This window comes from Melanotaenia boesemani, chromosome 2, assembly GCF_017639745.1.
Source record: "Melanotaenia boesemani isolate fMelBoe1 chromosome 2, fMelBoe1.pri, whole genome shotgun sequence".
Taxonomy (NCBI): domain Eukaryota; kingdom Metazoa; phylum Chordata; class Actinopteri; order Atheriniformes; family Melanotaeniidae; genus Melanotaenia; species Melanotaenia boesemani.
In genome coordinates, this window is record NC_055683.1 from 20,998,098 (window position 1) to 21,016,976 (window position 18,879).

Below are 18,879 nucleotides of genomic sequence, written 5' to 3' on the forward strand. Positions count from 1 at the left end.
GGTAAAATTCAAGTGGATATCTAGTAATACTAGATGTTGAATAATATTGTGTAAGAATATTTTTTTCTATGTGTCAACATGTCAATTTTAGTAGCATTTTAAGGCCTATTTATGCTTGACACAGAAGACGGATACGCAGATGGACGGACAGTTTCCTCTTTCTTTATGTGGTTTATGTTCTGAATGTTTTTTTCTTTTTCTCTTTTTTCTTCCTCTTTGAAACACTAAAATAGGGATTAGAGTTGCAAATTAGCTTAACACTTTATTTTTTTTATGCAAAACATAAGTTATACATTATTTTGTCCATGATGAATAAAAAATGATAAAAATAGAAAATAAAAAATAATATTTTCAGCATGTTTTATAAACTGATTTCACTTGAAGCCTTACACTCCATCTTAAATGACAACAGATTTGAAAGCATTGGCCAGTGTTTGTGTTTTTAACTTTTTAACTTGATACTCCTGTTAGTTGCTTACGCATCAAACAGAAATTGAACTTTACTGTTGTTATGATGATGTGTGTTACTGAACTCTTGGCCAGGTAACCCTTGTGACAGAGATCAGGATCCCAGTGGGTTTATTCTGATTAAAAAAAGTCACAGGGAACCAAGAACATCTAAAATATCATGTAAAGTCAACAAAACAATCTTCTGATATCAGTTAAAGTCTGCAGGGTTTCAGTTTCATGTGTTTGCTAAAGATATCTTTGTAAGAGAAAAACTTCCTCCTCTGTCTGCACCTCTGAGACCACACCTGCAGGACTGAGACTTTGTAGCAACCACCAGGCCTGCAATGATACATCCTTAAAGTAGCACACACATCTGTCAGCGTGCATCTGCCAGTATGAGATATTTGAATATTTAAAAGTAACCAGCTATTAAAATGACTCACATGCATTTATCAGAGAAAAACAGCTTAGAGTTACAGGCCGAAACAACTCCTCGATGCTTTTAACCACAACATATTTGCAAGGCTCATGTGATTCTTTGTTTAAGGATTAAATTTTGGCTTTATGGTGTAAGCTTACATGTGAAAGGACCTTTTCACAGTCTGACCTACCACAGTCCAAAACAATCACCTTATATGTTACAATAACTCAGCAATGTTTGTATTTTTATTTTATTTATTAATTTTATTTTATTGTCAATGTATCATGTACAAAAAGACATATAAAGTAATGACAGAGGATGTTTTCTGCTTTTCAAATTCATGAAATAAACATTAGTTCAACATCACCGACACACCCAGAGAAACATAATCTCAATAAAGCATCATTTATTGTTATACTTTTTATTAATCTGTATATAGCTGCACTGAATTGTAAAGATAAAAAATTCATACTGATGATGTGAATGTCTAGAAAAGTACTTTAATGAATTGTACCATCCCCCTTTTGTGATCTGCCCGTGTCATCGCTTATGCAAAACAAATCTTGTAACAGGTTTTATCCACTAGAAATTTGAGGTGATGCTTTTATTGGCAGCAGAAGAAGAGAAGCTCCATCAGATCATCTTCACCACCAACATGTTCTCTGTAGCTCTGCTGCTGCTTCTGGCTGCAGGATCCTGTGAGTCTCACTAAGACAGTAACAGTGTTGGTATGATCACACCACATTAACTGTTATTACAGATTTAATTTTCAATATTTTCCTCCACAGGTGTGAAATGTGAATCACTGGAACAACCATCCTCTGTGACCATACAACCAGGTCAACGTCTGACCATCACCTGTCAGGTCTCTTATTCTCTCAGCAGCTCTCGGACATACTGGATCAGACAGTCTGCAGGGAAAGGACTGGAATGGATTTGTAGTGCACACATTGGACATGATACACGCTATAAAGATTCACTGAAGAGCAAGTTCAATATCCACTTAGAGTCTTCCAGCAAAACAGTGACTCTGACTGGACAGAACATGCAGCCTGAAGACACTGCAGTTTATTACTGTGCAAGAGAGCCGCACACACAGTAACACAAACCATCAGTAGACCTGAACAAAAACCTCTCAGACTGAAGACTGAAGTATCTTAAATCCACCAGAGGAGCTCTAAGACCATTAATGATTCCTCTTCCTTCTTTTTTTGTTTCAAATATGAAAACATGTATCCTTGATCCAAATGTTTCATGTTTCAATTATAAAAAGCGCCATCTCAAAAAATTTAACAAGCAAAACATTCATTAAGTAAAGTAAAATTTTTGGGTTTATATGCTCACTCTCTTGTAAAATTAATTTCACCTCCATAAGACCACTTTTTCATTTGGCTATTATTTGAATAACTTTGTGTTTGTACCTTGACATTAGAGGCTTTTTTTCATCATGAATATTTTCCAAACACCTGTGTGGGGCAGCTGTGAGTGAAATACAAATATACTAAAGACACACATACTGCAAACATCCAGAAACACAAAATAAACCAAATTATTCTGAAAGAATGTAATCTATTTTTAGATTCAGATGCTGATCACTGCTTCATTTAAAGAGCATGAAGAACATAGACCACATTGAACTTTCCTCTGACGACTTGTAAATAATTTCCTTGTTCAAACTGTGAGAAACAAAGACGTCCTCCACGTCTATAAGTTTGACTGAAAACAGCCGACACACAGTTTAACAACATGGACTACAGGACAGGACTGTTGCTTTTCACTTTCTGCTGTGCAGGTTAAATATTTACAGATCTTACTTATTTATTTGTTTATTAAAACATTTACTCGCATATATCTTGAATTGACATGACTATTTAATGTAGACGTATTTGAAATGATTGTTTCTTCTTAACAGCTGTTGATGGTCAGACTCTGACAGAATCTGAACCAGTCATTAAAAGTTCTGGAGAATCCCACAAACCGACCTGTACTGGCTCTGGACATGTATTTAATGACTACATGGCATGGGTCAGACAGGAACCTGGAAAAGGGCTGGAAAGTGGTGCAATTATACAAATTACAAGCACATACTCTCAGTCAGTTCTGGGCCCGTTTATCATTTATGGATCTGGAGTCTGAAAACTGAAGATTCTGCTGTTTATCGTTGTGCTCGACGCTCACAGTGACTGATGTTGGTTAAGCAGCTTTACAAAATCCTACATAACTCCAGAAAATAAAAGTAATAAAGGTTTTACTGGGATAAAATACATTTGAATATTTGCTTTCCTATTTCTCATCAAGGCAAATTCATTAACATAGAAAATTTTATACATCTCTATGTGCTTTAACACTATAAAGATGAATTGTTTCTATTCATTTCAATTCAACTTTATTTGTTCAGCACAAATTCACACCAAAGTAACTCAGGCTACTTTCAAAGTTTTAGACCAAATTTACTCCAATTCACTGCAATCCAGTTACAATAAAGTTAAAACAAATCCATTATATGATCCACATTAGTTTATTGTTCAGACTTGTTTACTTTCACATTTCTGGTATCTGGCAAAGCTTTTAATAATCATTGTTATTCTGCTGCTTTTCTCTTTTGTGTTTAACTATTTGCAAATGTGATAATGTGATAATTTACTGTTAAAATGTTTCTATTCAAGTACAATAACAAATACATGATTCAGTTTTACTTTAAAATCTGAAATATTCCTGATGTCTGTGTAGTTATTAAACAGCATGTTTGTACACTTTATGAATAAAAGTAAATCCATTGTTTTTTGGTTCAGAATGGCTTTAACTTTACAATTAAACAAATCTTTCTCATTATTATAAACACCAGTTCAGTGGCTTCTGTACCTGTTGATGTATTATATGTCACACCATGAATCTGGTGAAGTCTTGATGGAATTTTCTTGCATTGAGGTTTTTTTTTCTACATTCTTTTTCATTTTATCTGTTTGGTTTTAAAAGAGTGCACGGTGGTTAGCACCGCAGCCTCACAGCAAGCAGGTCGCTGGTTCGAATCTCGGCTGGGGGGAGGTTCGAACCTTGGGGGGGCGGTGGCCTTTCTGTGTGGAGTTTGCATGTTCTCCCCGTGTATGCGTGGGTTCTCTCTGGGTTCTCCGGCTTCCTCCCACCGTCCAAAGACATGCATGTTAGGTTAATTGGACACTCTAAATTCTCCCTAGGAGTGAGTGAGTGTGTGTGCATGGTTGTTTGTCTCTATCTGTGTTGGCCCTGCGACAGACTGGTGACCTGTCCAGGGTGTACCCTGCCTCTCACCTGTTAAAATGCTGGGATAGGCTCCAGCTCAGCGACCCGAAATGGAATAAGCGGTCAAGATAATGGATGGATGGATGGATGGGTTTTAAAAGATTCAATATTTCTTGAACATGGACAGTTTAGTAAGTTGTTAAGTTTTAAACATTCAACTCAGCATGCTTTATTTACATACACACATATTACAATAACACACATAGTAGGACCTGTTCTATAAATTACAAGTTTTATTTTCATAAATCTGCATAATGGAAAGAGGTGATTTCCAGACATTTTAAACAGCAGAATAAAAAACACCAAACAACCAAATTACACGAATCAGACTTAAACAGTTTGCATAGACTTCAGTGTAAATTCAGTGAACTTCCTCTTCGCTCACCTACAAAGACGTTATCATTAACATGAGATCATCAAAGAGGTTTGTGTCAGTTTCTCTGTCAGACATGTTTCCTGTAGCTCTGCTGCTGCTGTTGGCAGCTTCATGTGAGTTTTCCTACAATTATATTAATTAATAGTTATGTGCAGTTTAAAATGACTGATTTAATATTTTCTTCTTTCAGTGGGTGTGACTTGTCAAAAGATGACACAGTCAGCCTCTGTAACTGTGCAGCCAGGTCGGCCTCTGACCATCAGCTGTCAGGTCTTCTATTCTGTTGGTGACCATCACACACATTTTATCAGAAAGCCAGCAGGGAAAGGACTGGAGTGGATTGGAGGTGCACGTGTTGGATATACCACATACTACAAAGATTCACTGAGGAACAAATTCAGTTTCAACTTAGACTCTTCCAGCAACACGGTGACTCTGAAAGGACAGAATATGCAGGCTGAAGACACAGCTGTGTATTACTGTGTGACACAGTAACACAGTAACACAAAGCATCAGCAGACCTGAACAAAAACCTCTCAGAGCCTCAAAACCTGTAGCATGAAGCCACCAGAGGAGGAGCCTCAGATCAGTGGTGTTTTGAAGAGCAGCTGACTCATATTACACTGAAAATGTAGAAACAACGAAAACAACAGTTTTACATCATGGAAATCATCATTTCTGCCAGCATATTTATCACATCATCTGATTGTGAGAAAATAAGTTTAAATAGATTTTGGTCATGAAAGATGATGGAAAAACTCTGTCTAATGGCAATTCATCATTAATAGCTAACTGTTGATTTATAAAAGAGTGAATGGGTCTAAAAAATGCAGACCAATATGATTTCAGTTCAGTTCTACAAGCTAAAACTTTTAATCAATAAATAAAATAGGACATAGATAAATAAGTAATGTAATGTTTCAAAATGACTCAAATAATTTGAGACAACATCCGGGCTGATAAAATTCTGTGTATCTCATTACTTGTAAACCCTTAAAAAGTTGTTCTACATGGATCTTTATTGATTTAAACACCACAAACCTTTTACCTACAGACTGTTTTTAATCTCCTCCCCCTCAGGAAGAGCACATGAGAAACAGACGGTATGATTAGATTACACAAAACACCGACAGCTGAGCTTTTAGAAACTCCCACCTCTTCATGTCATGATGCAAATCTTCAGCCTGTTCAGTCTACTTCTGTCCTCTTGACTGGTCTCTCACTTTGTGTGGAGCATCAGGGGTCTCATCTCCAGCATCATGAAGACGAACACTCTTTCTCTGACTCTACTGCTGTCTCTGTCTCTGTCTTGTAAGTTCTCTATCTTCATGTTTTCTTCCTAAATAATTGTTTCACTACCTCCTACATTCATCTCTTCTTTCATCTCATCAGGTTGTACAGGTCAGAGTATGGAGTCCATTCCTTCCAGTCCTGTAGTAAAAGGTCCTGGTGAGACTCTCAGTTTCTCCTGCAGAGGTTCTGGGTTCACATTTGACTGTTGCAGTATGCAGTGGATCAGACAAGCTGCTGGAAAAGGACTGGAATGGATGGGACGTGTCTATAGCCATTGAAGGACAACAGAATATTCCAACAGTGTGCAAGGTCGAATAGAAATCAGCAGAGACAACAGCAACAGCATAGTTTACCTGAAACTGTCCAATTTAAGGCCAGAGGACTCTGCTGTGTATTACTGTGCCAGAGACACACTGATTGAAACAGATGGTGAGGCTTTACAAAAACTTAAAAATGTTTTTACTTTGACCTTATGGTGTCAGTGTAGAGTAAGAAGTGGATCTTCTCAATGCTGAGTGATGCTATGGGGAACCTTATACTGTGTTTTCAGACTAATTGTTTATGCATGTTTTTATAGTTATAAATATTTCCTTTACAGCAGATGTGATTAACAAATAAACGGTCATTTGTACACAATGTAACTGACTAACAAATATTCTACAGGAATAAACACACTTGTTATTCTTTGACTAATAACAGCTTTGTTCCAGGTTTTAATGGAATAAATGTTTGTATGGGCCTGGTGGAGACGGTTCACCAGAACAATACTTTTATAGACCAGTTCCTTCTACACACTGACTGCAGACTGATGAGTAAAACTGATCATGCAGCCTGAGAACTCAGCTGTTTACTGCTGTCTGTGCAAGAAATGGTGACACAACACTGACACAAATGAGCAACAAAAATAGTCGTTAACATTTGGTTCAATCACAAACACAACCAAGACAATTTGTTCAACACATGTAGACATGTTAGTTCAAAATTACAGACGAAACTATGTTTTTTTCCAGTTTCATGTTTTGTGTAAACTTTTCAGAGTACAGATGGGTGAAGGAAAAGTTATTGTTCTTATATTTAAGGGAAAGGCTAGTACATCTACACTAACTAACACTGCTCTCTTTGTAATTCAGACATAGTCATTTATGTTTTGTTTGTTTGTTTCCTTCCAGGATGTCACTTATAAACTTCAAATTTCTAATGTAATTAGATAGAATATGCAGTCTGAAAACATTCTTGCATATTACTCTACCAGAGGGAGCTGAACACTGGTGACAAAGCCTTATTTGTCAGTAAAACACACTTTACCACTGTCTGTATATTGGAGTGAAAATCTGGCATTTTTTAAAATAAAATTAATGAATTACGTGAAGTGATTATTCTGATGTTTTTATCTCCATTCATATTGTCACATAGAGGAAGATCTTGTGGATGATACCTTCAACATTTTCAGGAGAAATGTAAATCCCATAAATTCAGGCCATTTGGAGGAGGAGTCAATGCAAAATGAGGTTTCCCACCTCGACTTATTAGACTCCAAAGGGCAACAGAGAATTATGATCTAACATTTTAACACAATGGATCTGAGGACAGTTCTGCTGTTAGCAATCTGCTGGGCAGGTGAGTAATATACAGAGCAAACTTTGACTTGTTAAAACAGAAAATAATTTCAGTAAATCTACATTTTCTTCTTTGTTTCAACAGATGTTAAAGCCCAAACTTTAACAGAATCTGAACCAGTGGTTAAACGACCTGGAGAGTCCCACACACTGACCTGTACAGTCTCTGGATTCACACTCAGCAGCTACTACATGTCCTGGATCAGACAGGCTCCTGGAAAAGGTCTGGAATGGATTGCGTGGCATGATAGCAGCAGTGGTAGCAGGAGGTTCTACTCTCAGTCAGTTCAGAGCCGGTTCACCATCTCCAGAGACGACAGCAGACAGATGCTGAAACTTCAGATGAACGGTCTGAAAACAGAAGATTCTGCTGTTTATTATTGTGCTCGAGAGCCACAGTGACTGAAGCCGCCTGAGCAGCTGGACAAAAACCCACAGAAGTGCTGATACAACATTACTACATATAATACATAAAAAGAACACTTTGTTTTTTTAAACTGAAGCACACTCTACCTTTAATCAGTTTATGATGCTGTACATATAACTGTGCTTAATAGTAATGTTTTAAACGGTGTACATATTGTTTTTACATGTATTTAAAACACTAAAATTATTTGTTGTCAACAACCAACAACCATGTTTCACACATAAACACTCCAAACACAGGACACAGTCTGACCAAACTTTAGTAGAAACACAGAAAAACAGAATCTATAATTAATGTGAAAGCTAAACTAAATACAACATCACAGTGAAAAGAGAGTTTGTAATTACAGTACTACAGAACATGATCTGAGCTAACACTAAATCACTATGTTTCCACTTCATTTCACACATTTCATGAATTTTTACACATTTTGAGGAGAAAACATATTTTACTAAATTCAGCCATGACCAGTGTAGTGGAATTTTATTATCAAAGACCACACACTAAGTGAGAATCAAACAAGGTATTTTATTAAGAGCTGATCAGCAATGAGAGTCACACAGTCAAACAGCTTTGGCTGAGCGAGTCCGCAGAGATACACATAGGCTTGGTTAATATAGACTCGCATGACATGATGTCAAGATTGTTTGAAGTAAATCCTCAGTACACTGTCTTCAGACCCTGCTCAAACTGGTACAAAGTTTCTAAAGGATGTTAACAGCGGTGTGATAAGAAAGAAGAGCTCATTACTAAATATTTTCTGGGTACAGGTTGTTCTGCTCAGTAAAACATAAATCATGGTTTTAATAATACAAAGTGTAGATTACAGAATATAGGGGTTATGTGTATAAATTTTCCATTACACCAGGCTTCTGTCTGACATTGTTGATTCAGCTCAACAGACGTAAGTAAAAGTTCAAGCTAAACATTCGCTGTGATGGAGTTGCTGCATTGATGTGATTTCCTTGATGTCCTAGGTGTTCTCTTAAAGACCCTAGAATTCAACAAAGACATAGTAAAAAAAAGTCAGAGCCATGTATAAAAACGTGTCTATTCCATTCATACATTACACCCCCCCAACCCTCCACAAAAAAAATAAAGGTACCAAACATCTTATATTCATTGTACACCAGACATGAACAAAAAGTGTGTAAAGCTCTCAGAGAATAACTGTAAAACATATTTTTCTGTTTTAGTTTTAGTTTCAGTCATCTATTGTGTGGATTAAGATACTTACGTGATCACAAGTGTATTTAAAGAAATAGAAGTCCACTTTGTTGTCCTCTTTGTTATTGTGATTTTCAACTGTGCTTTAATTCAGTAAATATTTTATACTGTTTGTTGCACATTAAGGAGTTTCCCCCTCAATTCTCATACTTGTTGTCACGGCTGGGTTCAGCCGTCGGAGGGAGGAAAGCAGGACCCAAATAGCAGACGTGATAACAGAACAGGTTTATTAAACACGAGGGATCTGGGTGGTCTGAGCTGGAGAGGGTCCGGGGTTCAGGTTCTCTGGGGGAAGAGGAAAATGGTGAGTGGAGTTCTATGCAACAAAGTCCTGTGATTCCAAGCTGGTGAGTGGCTTACTATATCCAAATGCAACTCCAGAATGAAGGAGGAGGTAGGCTGTCACGGCTGATCCTGAGCTGAAGGATGAAGGGCGGGTATACAGCTGGCGGTTGGAGGAGGAAGACTGGAGGTCAGATCACTGGAATGCTGGAGTGTATCGATGCTGGAGAAGAGGTGAGGAAGCAAAGGTAAGTACACTAGACAGGAACAATAGAATTACTAGTAGCGGCCTGATTTACCACAAAAAACAGTGAGATAATCTGGCGAGGTCTGGTTGCTCCTGCAGTCCTCATAAAGGGAGGCTTGATGAGGGTTGATGGAACGCAGCTGCGGAGAAAAGAGCAGACCGGACTCCGCCCCAAGCTCACTGAAACCTGCACAGCCCCACCTAAAGCTCAGGTAGAGAAGGACATGTAGCAGAACCGTGACACTTGTGAAATGACAATAAAGATTTTGAACTTAATACTGACAGAAACTGAATCAGTGGTAAAAAAAGACCTGAAGAATCCCAACAACTGACATGTATAGATAATCATTTAATCCTTTTTAGCAATGGACAATAAAGTAAACTTCTACTTTTAAAATAATCAGTTATGAATACAAAGCATATATATATATATATATATATATATATATATAGTTTTTTTTTGTTTTTTTTTTGTTTGTTTTTTTACCACTGACAATACAGCTAACTAAAATGTTCTCCTACTCATCCTAACTAATGTCCAGTAGATATAAAGTTATATTGGTTAGATAAAGAAAAAGCAGCTCTTATTTATTATTGTGCTTCACTGAGTCATTAAACCTGCATCAACAACTACGATTACCAGCATTAATCATTTTAATAACTATTGAGCAGAAATAATCTGTATTCAATAGTTCTTTGTTTCTTGTATTTTCCACCAAATAAAACCGCATTTACAAACACACCCCAGTTCTCCACAGGAAGCTCATGCAAATCGTTTTTCTTTAAACTCTTATCAACCATCTGCAGAGCATCAGAGATCTTTGTTTAACACGATGGACTACGGGACAGGACTGCTGGTTTTAGCTCTCTACTGGGCAGGTGAACATCTCATCCAACTTTAATTTAAGATTTTAACTCTGATCCATTTCAACTCTTGATTGTTGTTGCAATGTTGCAGGTGTTGCTGCAGGTGCTGATGGTCAGACAGAGTCTGAACCAGTCTGGTTAAAAGAGCTGGAGAATCTCACAAACTGAGCTGTACAGTTTCAGGATTCACACTCAGCAGCTACTACATGACCTGGATGAGACAGGTTAATAAATAAATAATAAATAATACTAAAGCATTGATCCATTATCTGGAGTGCATGATGCACTGCAACAGTGAATCATGGATTTATTTTATCTGTCAGCTTAGCCCACATGTGTCAAACTCCGGTCCTGGAGGGCCGGTATCCTGCAGGTTTTCATTGTTTCCCTGATCTAACACACCAGAATAAAATCAGCTGGATCCAACAGCTTCTTGTCAACTTCTTCACAATAACCCATTAATTTCAGTTAGGTGTGTTGGATCATGGTTCCTTTGGTCCAGAACAAGCCGCAAGCTTTCTTCATTCACATCCATTAGAGCAAAAGGTCGTCATTTTATTCTTGTGGCCTCAAGAACAAGACAAAAGTTCTGGCTTCTTGCAGTCTATGTAACAGCTCTAAGTAACAACATAAATGTCGAAATGTTCCACAAAAAGGTGATACTGTTTTGCTCAGTGAGTTTGCATTTAATACACGTTTGCAGATGAGGTAAGTTGGGGTGGGGGGAAGAGGTGTCGCTTATGACACACTTTGTTTTGGTCTACAGACAGTGAAAAACAGTAAACCTTGCAGTGAAACAGTTTCGCTTTTTCCTCTTTTAAAGAACAGTTATCGCATCCATCCAGTTGCCACATCCATTCATACCTAAGTACGTAGATGGTCTTTAACCACTAATGATCAAACTGTATCGAGAGGAAAACTCTGGCAGAGGAGCTTCCAACTGTTAACAGTAGAGTTTTATAGACAGTCACCATATTGTAGAAAATTATATTTATATTCATTAAATTAAAATGGAGAAAAGACAATTTGATTTTAATTCATCTTTGTATTTTTATATTTACTGTTGAATGGTAAATGTTACCATTAAACTTTGCTTAGTTATGGAACAACCATTTCTAGTGATGTGTTTGTACAAATATTGTATAAATCAACTGAAACAAACAAACTTGACGTTGAGAGGAATAACTTGTCAATAAATTTAGCAAATTTTCATTAATTCAACCTCCTGTGGCAGTAAGTAGCTAAATTAATTGCAGACACATAAATGTTAAATGCTAGTATCTGCAATCGTGATGAAATATATTTTTCTATTATAAAAAGCAGTCTGAAAAGTTCATATCAATTAGCACCTTAAAATATAAAGTCAGTACGTCATTCAGATGGTAGATCTGTTTTCTAAGTCTGCTCAGACTTCATCTGTCAGGATATAAATCATGTAATATCCAGTTAGATCATCGGTGTTGTTTCTATGCAAACTCAGGTCCTCCTCTCATGTATAAAGACGTGGCATCCAGTGTGGAGTGGAGATGACAGGATGTCAGTTTCATCAACAAACATGTTTTCTTCAGCTCTGTTCCTGCTCTTAGTGGCTTCGTGTCAGTTTCTTCAGATAATCTATGCTCACCAGCTCCTCTTTACAAAAAAAATCGATTAAATGGTACAAAACTTTCTTTCTTAACAGGTGTTAAGTGTGAACAGCTGACACAGCCATCCTCCATGACTGTGCAGCCAGATCAACGTCTGACCATCACCTGTCAGGTGTCTTATTCTGTGAGCAGCTTGGATCAGACAAGCCTGCAGGGAAACACTGGAGTGGATTGGTCACGCTGTTGGCTCTTCAGCATATTACAAAGATTCTCTCAAAAACAAGTTCAGCATTTCCACAGACTCTTCCAGTAACACAGTGACTCTGAATGGACAGAATATGCAGCCTGAAGACACGGCTGTGTATTACTGTGCGAGAGCCACAGTAACACAAACCATCAGCAGAGCTGAACAAAAACCTCTCAGAGCCTGAAAACTTTAACATGAAGCCACCAGAGGAGGAGCTCTGAGACCACTAATGGTTACAAGACTGGTTGATAGTTAAGGAAAGTTGTGTGTAACTTTCAACATAAATTAATACATAACTGTATTACTTTGCTGCCTTATAATTTAATAAGTAAATAAATCAAACAAACAAAAAGAATGAAGCATATTTCCACTACACAAATAAAGAAATTCTTAATAAATGATTTCAGCTCATTTAAAGAATGTTAAAAATTATAGATTGTATAAATTGATAATTATATTTTAGATGCAGGCCTTTTGTATCTAATTATATATTTTTATTCAACTCGATGAGGCAGACTTAAATTTACACAGATCACACAATGCTTAATATTAATATTAATAATAATAATGGACAACTAATTACTTAATGCATTCATCAGCACATAAGCAAAAGTAGAACTTTTAGCAGAATAGCTCATATTCAGTAATTATTTAATCATTATTAAATGGTGAGAACTGGAAACCAAGTCAGTGGTTTTTCTCTACCATCTGTCCTGTGGGGAGGAGTCAATGCAAAACTCAAATCTTCCACCTCTACATATCTGACTGCAGTGATGATGACAGAACAGTGGACACTCAGGTTTAAATGATGGATTATAGAACAGGGCTGCTGCTGTTAACTATCTGCTGGACAGGTGAAGATGTTGGATTCATTCTGGCAAATTTTTATTTACCCAACCAACCAAAATAATCAGTTAAACAAATTTCCTTTTCTGTTTGGCAGGTGTTGATGGTCAGACTCTGATACAGTCTGAACCAGTTGTAAAAAGACCTGGAGAATCCCACCAAATGATTTGTACAGCCTCTGGATTCACATTCAGCAGCTATGATATGAACTGGGTCAGACAGGCTCCTGGAAAAGGCCTGGAGTGGGTTGCTTATATCAGTAATGGCGGTGGCAGCACACACTACTCTCAGTCAGTCCAAGGCCGGTTTACCGTCTCCAGAGACAACAGCAAACAGCAGGTGTTTCTGCAGATGAACAGTCTGAAGACTGAAGACTCTGCTGTTTATTATTGTGCTCGACAGCCACAGTGACTGAAGCTGGTGTAGCAGCTGTACAAAATCCTGGAGTTATAATCAGTTTGGCAGGTGTGCTAAACATGTTCTTCTCCCTTCATTAAATTTACGAAACGGGTCCAAAAAAAAAAAAATCCAGTCAGAAAAAGATATTACAGTATAAACATAATGCATTCTGTCCATTCAGAAATATGTGAGGAAGATTGCTAATATTTTGAAAAGTAAAGATTTTTTTCCATCCACAGTTAATGTATTTCCATCTGTAAGTTTTTGTTCATCCCAAGAGACAAAGAACAAGTATCTCAAGGTGAACATGTAGCTCTTGTCTCCTAGTACTGTATACAGGGTTAAATAGTTATTTAACAATTAAATCATATGGTAAACTTTGACCTGATCTGGGCTTTGATCAGACGATGCTTGACTAGACTGGGAAGGAGATTTTATTGAAAAAATTAATGGACAACATCCGAGACAGGAAATGTTTAGCAGATAACTTATATTTGTAGCGATTTAGCATCATTAAACATTAAAGATGTTTAATAAAATTATTCATTTTTATAATTTCATAAAATTATGAATTCTTAGTCAAAATATTGATTATACCCCGAGGAACACCACCACACAGAGAGCTTTATACTAATCTAATGGGTGTGTGGACATCATTAGAGTACTAAATTAACTAATTTAATAAATTAATTAATTCAAGCTAGTTAAATCAAACAGTTATCAATCAATCAGTCTCAGGACGCCAATAAAGTGAATTCTTAAGTCGAAGGGACCCATGACGGGACTGAAAGGAGGAGTTCACATTAACCAGACCAGTTCAGGATAAATATGAAATATTTATTACTAGTCTAATCATGCATAAATGAAAAGGAAATATTTACAAAGGACTTCATGGGAAAATGAATCAAAGATTGTAAAATGCAGAATATGGTGTTCAAACCAGAATCTTATTTCAAGATCATGTAATATGTCAGAATGAATGAAATGTATGCAAGAAATGAAACAAAAGTTAATTAACCTCTGGTGTTAATCCAACTTATGTTTAAGAAAACTGGGAGGAAAAAAAGGGATTTCTGTATCCTTAAAAGAAAAAGAGAGAAACTGAATCTCATCTGTTTAAAGCTGGAAGTTTAACTAAGACATAGAACTACTTCACTAAGGCCAAATCTGGAAAGCACACCAACCATTCCTTGGAGCAGAAAGGCAGAGAATTCATCCAAGCAGGACTCGTCTAGTTCTGTTTGGATCGAGTCGACTTACGACCATTGTGGTGACTCTCCTGGGCAAATTAGGAATTTGGCACAGGTGGTTTGGATCCCGAACGACTACCAAGAAGGCCAGAAGATGTGTCACGGGGTGGTCTGAAGGTTTGGATCAGGCAGCTCTGCTGATGGGGACTCTCCCGCGGCTCAGCTGGTGGTGTCAGTGAAGATAAAAAGTCCAGCTTTGGATCAGTTTAAAAAGAAACTCTGTAGAACTGGTTCTGAAGCGTTTGTCAGTTATCTAAATTAAAGATCAAAATTTAGGATCAATATTAAAAATCCAAATGGAAAAAATATGACTAAAAGTAGAAGTATCGGTAAAAGCTACATTGCAGGGTTTGTTGTCAAAAATGTACTAAAAACATATATCATGTGAGGTGGGCCCTTCAGCTGAAGAATAATGGTGGGCACACATTACTGAACCCCAATTCGGAATTGAGAACCACCATTTCATGCTTTTGTTCTTTGTTGTCTCTGTATTTTTTAAAGTAATGCTACACAACATTTCAAAATTAACTACACTGGAGTTACAGAGTGGCAGCACACGCAAGAAGCTGCAGAAAACAGTTCTTTTTCAAGGGTTTTAGATCCGTCAGTGTGTGCGTGCATGTAACAAAGAAAATTCAAATGATCAAACTTGTTCAAGTGTCAATTCATTTATAAATAAAGTTTGATTGACTTATACTTTTATTAATAATTCATGTCATTGTTAAAGAGGATAATAAAACTGATTTCAGCATGAAAGCTGGTGTTTTTAATGTGTAACAGTAACCTGCATCATAACTACATCTCTGCTGTTTGTAACAAAGCAAACCGCGAGAAAATCGGGTAAAAATTAATGGGTTGCGATGATTGTAGTTGGGCATACACCATCCATCCATCCATCCATCCATCCATTTTCTTCCGCTTATCCGGAGTCGGGTCGCAGGGGCAGCTGCCTAAGAAGGGAAACCCAGACTTCCCTCTCCGGCCACATTCACCAGCTCATCCGGAGGGATCCCGAGGCGTTCCCAGGCCAGCCAAGAGATGTAGTCCGTTCAGCGTGTCCTGGGTCTTCCCTGGGGCCTCTTTCCGCTGGGACGTGCCCGGAACACCTCACCAGGGAGACGTCCAGGAGGCATTTTGACCAGATGCCCGAGCAACCTCATCTGGCTCCTCTCTCCATAGAAATAAATGCATTGGAGGCGCATGAGACACCCATCCAAGATGGCGGCCGCGTTGATCGTCAGCTCCGATAGGCAGCACCAGTCTATGAGGCTTCTATGTATATGTGTCTATGCCTAAAAGGGCCCGCTGCACCGCCTGCAATGAGTTTAAAGAAACAGTTTTATGTGTCATTCAGGTGGATACACAAACTTGTGTAGCTGCTGTTGTGATTTGCAGTTTAAGTCATTACTTTAAGCACACATGGAGAAGGTGTGTCCAAATGTTTGACATTATTTTGCATCCTAAAATTTGCTATGATTCCAATTCAAGTCCTTCTCTTTCTGTAGTTCCAATATTTAAGAAATATTGTCTTCTTAGCTTAACGCTCAACATGCTCAAAACATTAAACCTTTTCCTTTATGCATGTTTCCCTTTTCAACAGGCAGAGGGAGGTCTTTGGATGAAGTCTTTCTTCTTTATAAAGTCATCATTACTAAGATTCACACCATCTGAGGGAGAACAGCTCACAAAACCTCATTAAACTGGTGAAAACTTTTATTTCAGAGCTTCCTAACTTAAAAAAGTTCATCATGATTGGGATGAAGTGAGCAGATGTTTGGAGTTTATTATTTGTATTCAATTTTGTGGCATTTTAAGGTCATGAAAACAACTAAATGTGTTTTAACTGTAGTCTAAAAGATTATGATTTCTTTTTCTTTAATGGCCTGTTTCTTGATTGGCTTATTTAAAAAACCATCAGATGCTGATGGTTGTGATAGTTTTTGGCACTCAGCAGAGTGCTTTACCTATCTGAAAAATCTTTTTACTTTTTTTACCTTAATACTGTCTTTGTTTTCTAAGACAGAATAAACATACAGTGAATAGTTTTAATGATCTTTGTGGATCCTTTTTTTATGTTCTTTTTTTAAATAAAATGTCCACATAGGGGTTTTTCATGTCCTGCATTAAGTCCAATGTCACCCTGACTAGACATTTTGCAACTCCTTTAGAGTTTTGTAAATTTTTTAGAGCCACTGTGTGCAAAATCCATCTGACAGACGATGCTATTTTTTTTTCTCTATTTTCTGTCCTACTAGACATGTGGAAGTGCGATACCAAGAAAATGTATCTTTAAAATTATATCTGAGGAGTTAATAAATATATTCCTATACAGATGTAATGGATTTTTTGCATTTTCAAACTTTAAAACAAATTTATTCATGAATTTAATATATTTAACTTTAATATGTTATAAAATATACACTGATTGTTCAATACAACAAACACTATGGTTTTAAAATAAATAAAGATCTGCTATTTATTGTTTTATATGTGCTTTTAATTTTTTTTTTATTATGTTAGTCATTGATGATCTTAAACTTCCTAATGTCTCTATTCTTCTTTGCATATCTTACAGCTAAATTTGCATACAAAAATAATAATAATAAAAAAAAGTCCTCTTTAAGTCATAGAAACATCATATGCAAATTAAGTAGTTTTCCACGTCACCCAGATGTAAAGACTTCAAATGGAGACAAGGTTAAAGACGATCAGAAGCTCAACCCTTCAACTTCAACACATCATGATTTCTGTAGCTCTGCTGCTGCTGTTGGCAGCTGGATCCTGTGAGTCAACATATTTGTCACAATTGATAGTTGTTCTTTTCCAGTGATGATAAATCCTCACACAATCTGCTTATCTTTTACAGGTGTGAAGTGTGACACACTGACACAGCCAGCCTCCATGACTGTACAGCCAGGTCAACATCTGACCATCACCTGTCAGGTTTCTTATTCTTTGAGCAGCTACTACACACACTGGATCAGACAGCCTGCAGGGAAAGGACTGGAGTGGATTAGTAGGGACACAACTGTCAAAGATTCATTAAACAACAGGTTCAGTGTAAATTTAGACTCTTCCAGCAAAACAGTAACTCTAAATGGACAGAATATGCAGCCTGAAGACACAGCTGTGTATTACTGTGCGAGAGAGGCACAGTAACACAAACCATCAGCAGACCTGAACAAAAACCTCTCAGAGCCTGAAAACTTTAACATGAAGCCACCAGAGGAGGAGCTCTGACACCATTAATGGTTACAAGACTGGTAATGCTGCATTAAACTATATTGACAGAAATCAGTTCATCATAATGTAAATAAAAATCTATTAAGAAACTTAAATTAAAACAAAATTTCACTAACATCACAGTGGAAATATTTCAGCTGATTTTAACTTTGTAAAACGTTATTCATTGTATAAATTCATAAATGATAACTCCAGTTTAGAGGCAGGTCTTTTGTTTTTAATTTGATATTTTTATTCAAATTGATGAAACAGACTTTTAATTTTACATGAATGAAATGGTTAACAAATGGACAACCAATTCATTAATAGATTCATCAACATATAAGTAAATGAAGCCGGGATAAAGAATGCACAAAACTCCAAATACAGCTTGTCTTTGTGTGGCCTTGGTTTCCCTTCTTTCTTAGAACATTTTAATCAGGGCCAAACAAATAATCCATCAAATTGTATACAAACTTAGTGTATAAAAAAAAAATGTATAGAAAAAACGGGTAGGAATTAGGTGGTGGCACCTAAATGGACAAATTTGAACAATAGTCACTACACCACCTCTTCACATCACTATACAGCTGCAAACATATATCAAAAAATTGCTTTTCATACCAAAACACAGTATCACAAAAAACATATTAGACCATCCCGCTCAGAGACAATGCTCACAACACTTCCGTGTCATATGCTCGACACGTGATCGAGCATATCGGCTTGAGCATAACGTTCCTAGTTGCACATATTATTCAGAAATTTAAGATCCATGGGACTGTAGCCAACTTCCTTGGATGTGGCTGCAGGAGGAAAACTGATGACAAATCAAAGAGACGGA

General features: G+C 37.0%; 2 protein-coding genes and 3 gene segments (V, D, J or C); all 5 read left to right on the forward strand.

Annotated features, from left to right (window-relative positions):
• The first annotated feature begins 1,481 nt into the window (after positions 1-1,481).
• On the forward strand, positions 1,482-2,014 carry LOC121656302. The segment is given in 2 exon segments: positions 1,482-1,569; positions 1,660-2,014. Coding segments are annotated over 2 exon segments (357 nt in total).
• A 2,527-nt stretch (positions 2,015-4,541) lies between these two features.
• Positions 4,542-5,021, forward strand: LOC121657156. The segment is given in 2 exon segments: positions 4,542-4,639; positions 4,717-5,021. Coding segments are annotated over 2 exon segments (387 nt in total).
• A 2,369-nt stretch (positions 5,022-7,390) lies between these two features.
• LOC121656367 lies at positions 7,391-7,876 on the forward strand. The segment is given in 2 exon segments: positions 7,391-7,436; positions 7,521-7,876. Coding segments are annotated over 2 exon segments (360 nt in total).
• Positions 7,877-13,096: 5,220 nt separating this feature from the next.
• LOC121656110 (immunoglobulin gamma-1 heavy chain-like) overlaps positions 13,097-18,879 on the forward strand; it is a 343,586-nt gene continuing 337,803 nt past the window's right edge. The window contains exons 1-2 of the mRNA XM_042011157.1: positions 13,097-13,172; positions 13,262-13,564. Coding sequence (XP_041867091.1) covers positions 13,124-13,172; positions 13,262-13,564 — 352 coding nt within the window. The 5' untranslated portion in view covers positions 13,097-13,123. The remainder of the gene's footprint in view (positions 13,173-13,261; positions 13,565-18,879) is intronic.
• LOC121656141 (immunoglobulin gamma-1 heavy chain-like) overlaps positions 17,534-18,879 on the forward strand; it is an 83,656-nt gene continuing 82,310 nt past the window's right edge. For both annotated transcript variants that reach the window (XM_042011209.1, XM_042011200.1), the window contains exons 1-2: positions 17,534-17,596; positions 17,680-17,968. In XM_042011209.1, the coding sequence (XP_041867143.1) occupies positions 17,554-17,596; positions 17,680-17,968 (332 nt within the window). In that variant the 5' untranslated portion in view covers positions 17,534-17,553. The remainder of the gene's footprint in view (positions 17,597-17,679; positions 17,969-18,879) is intronic.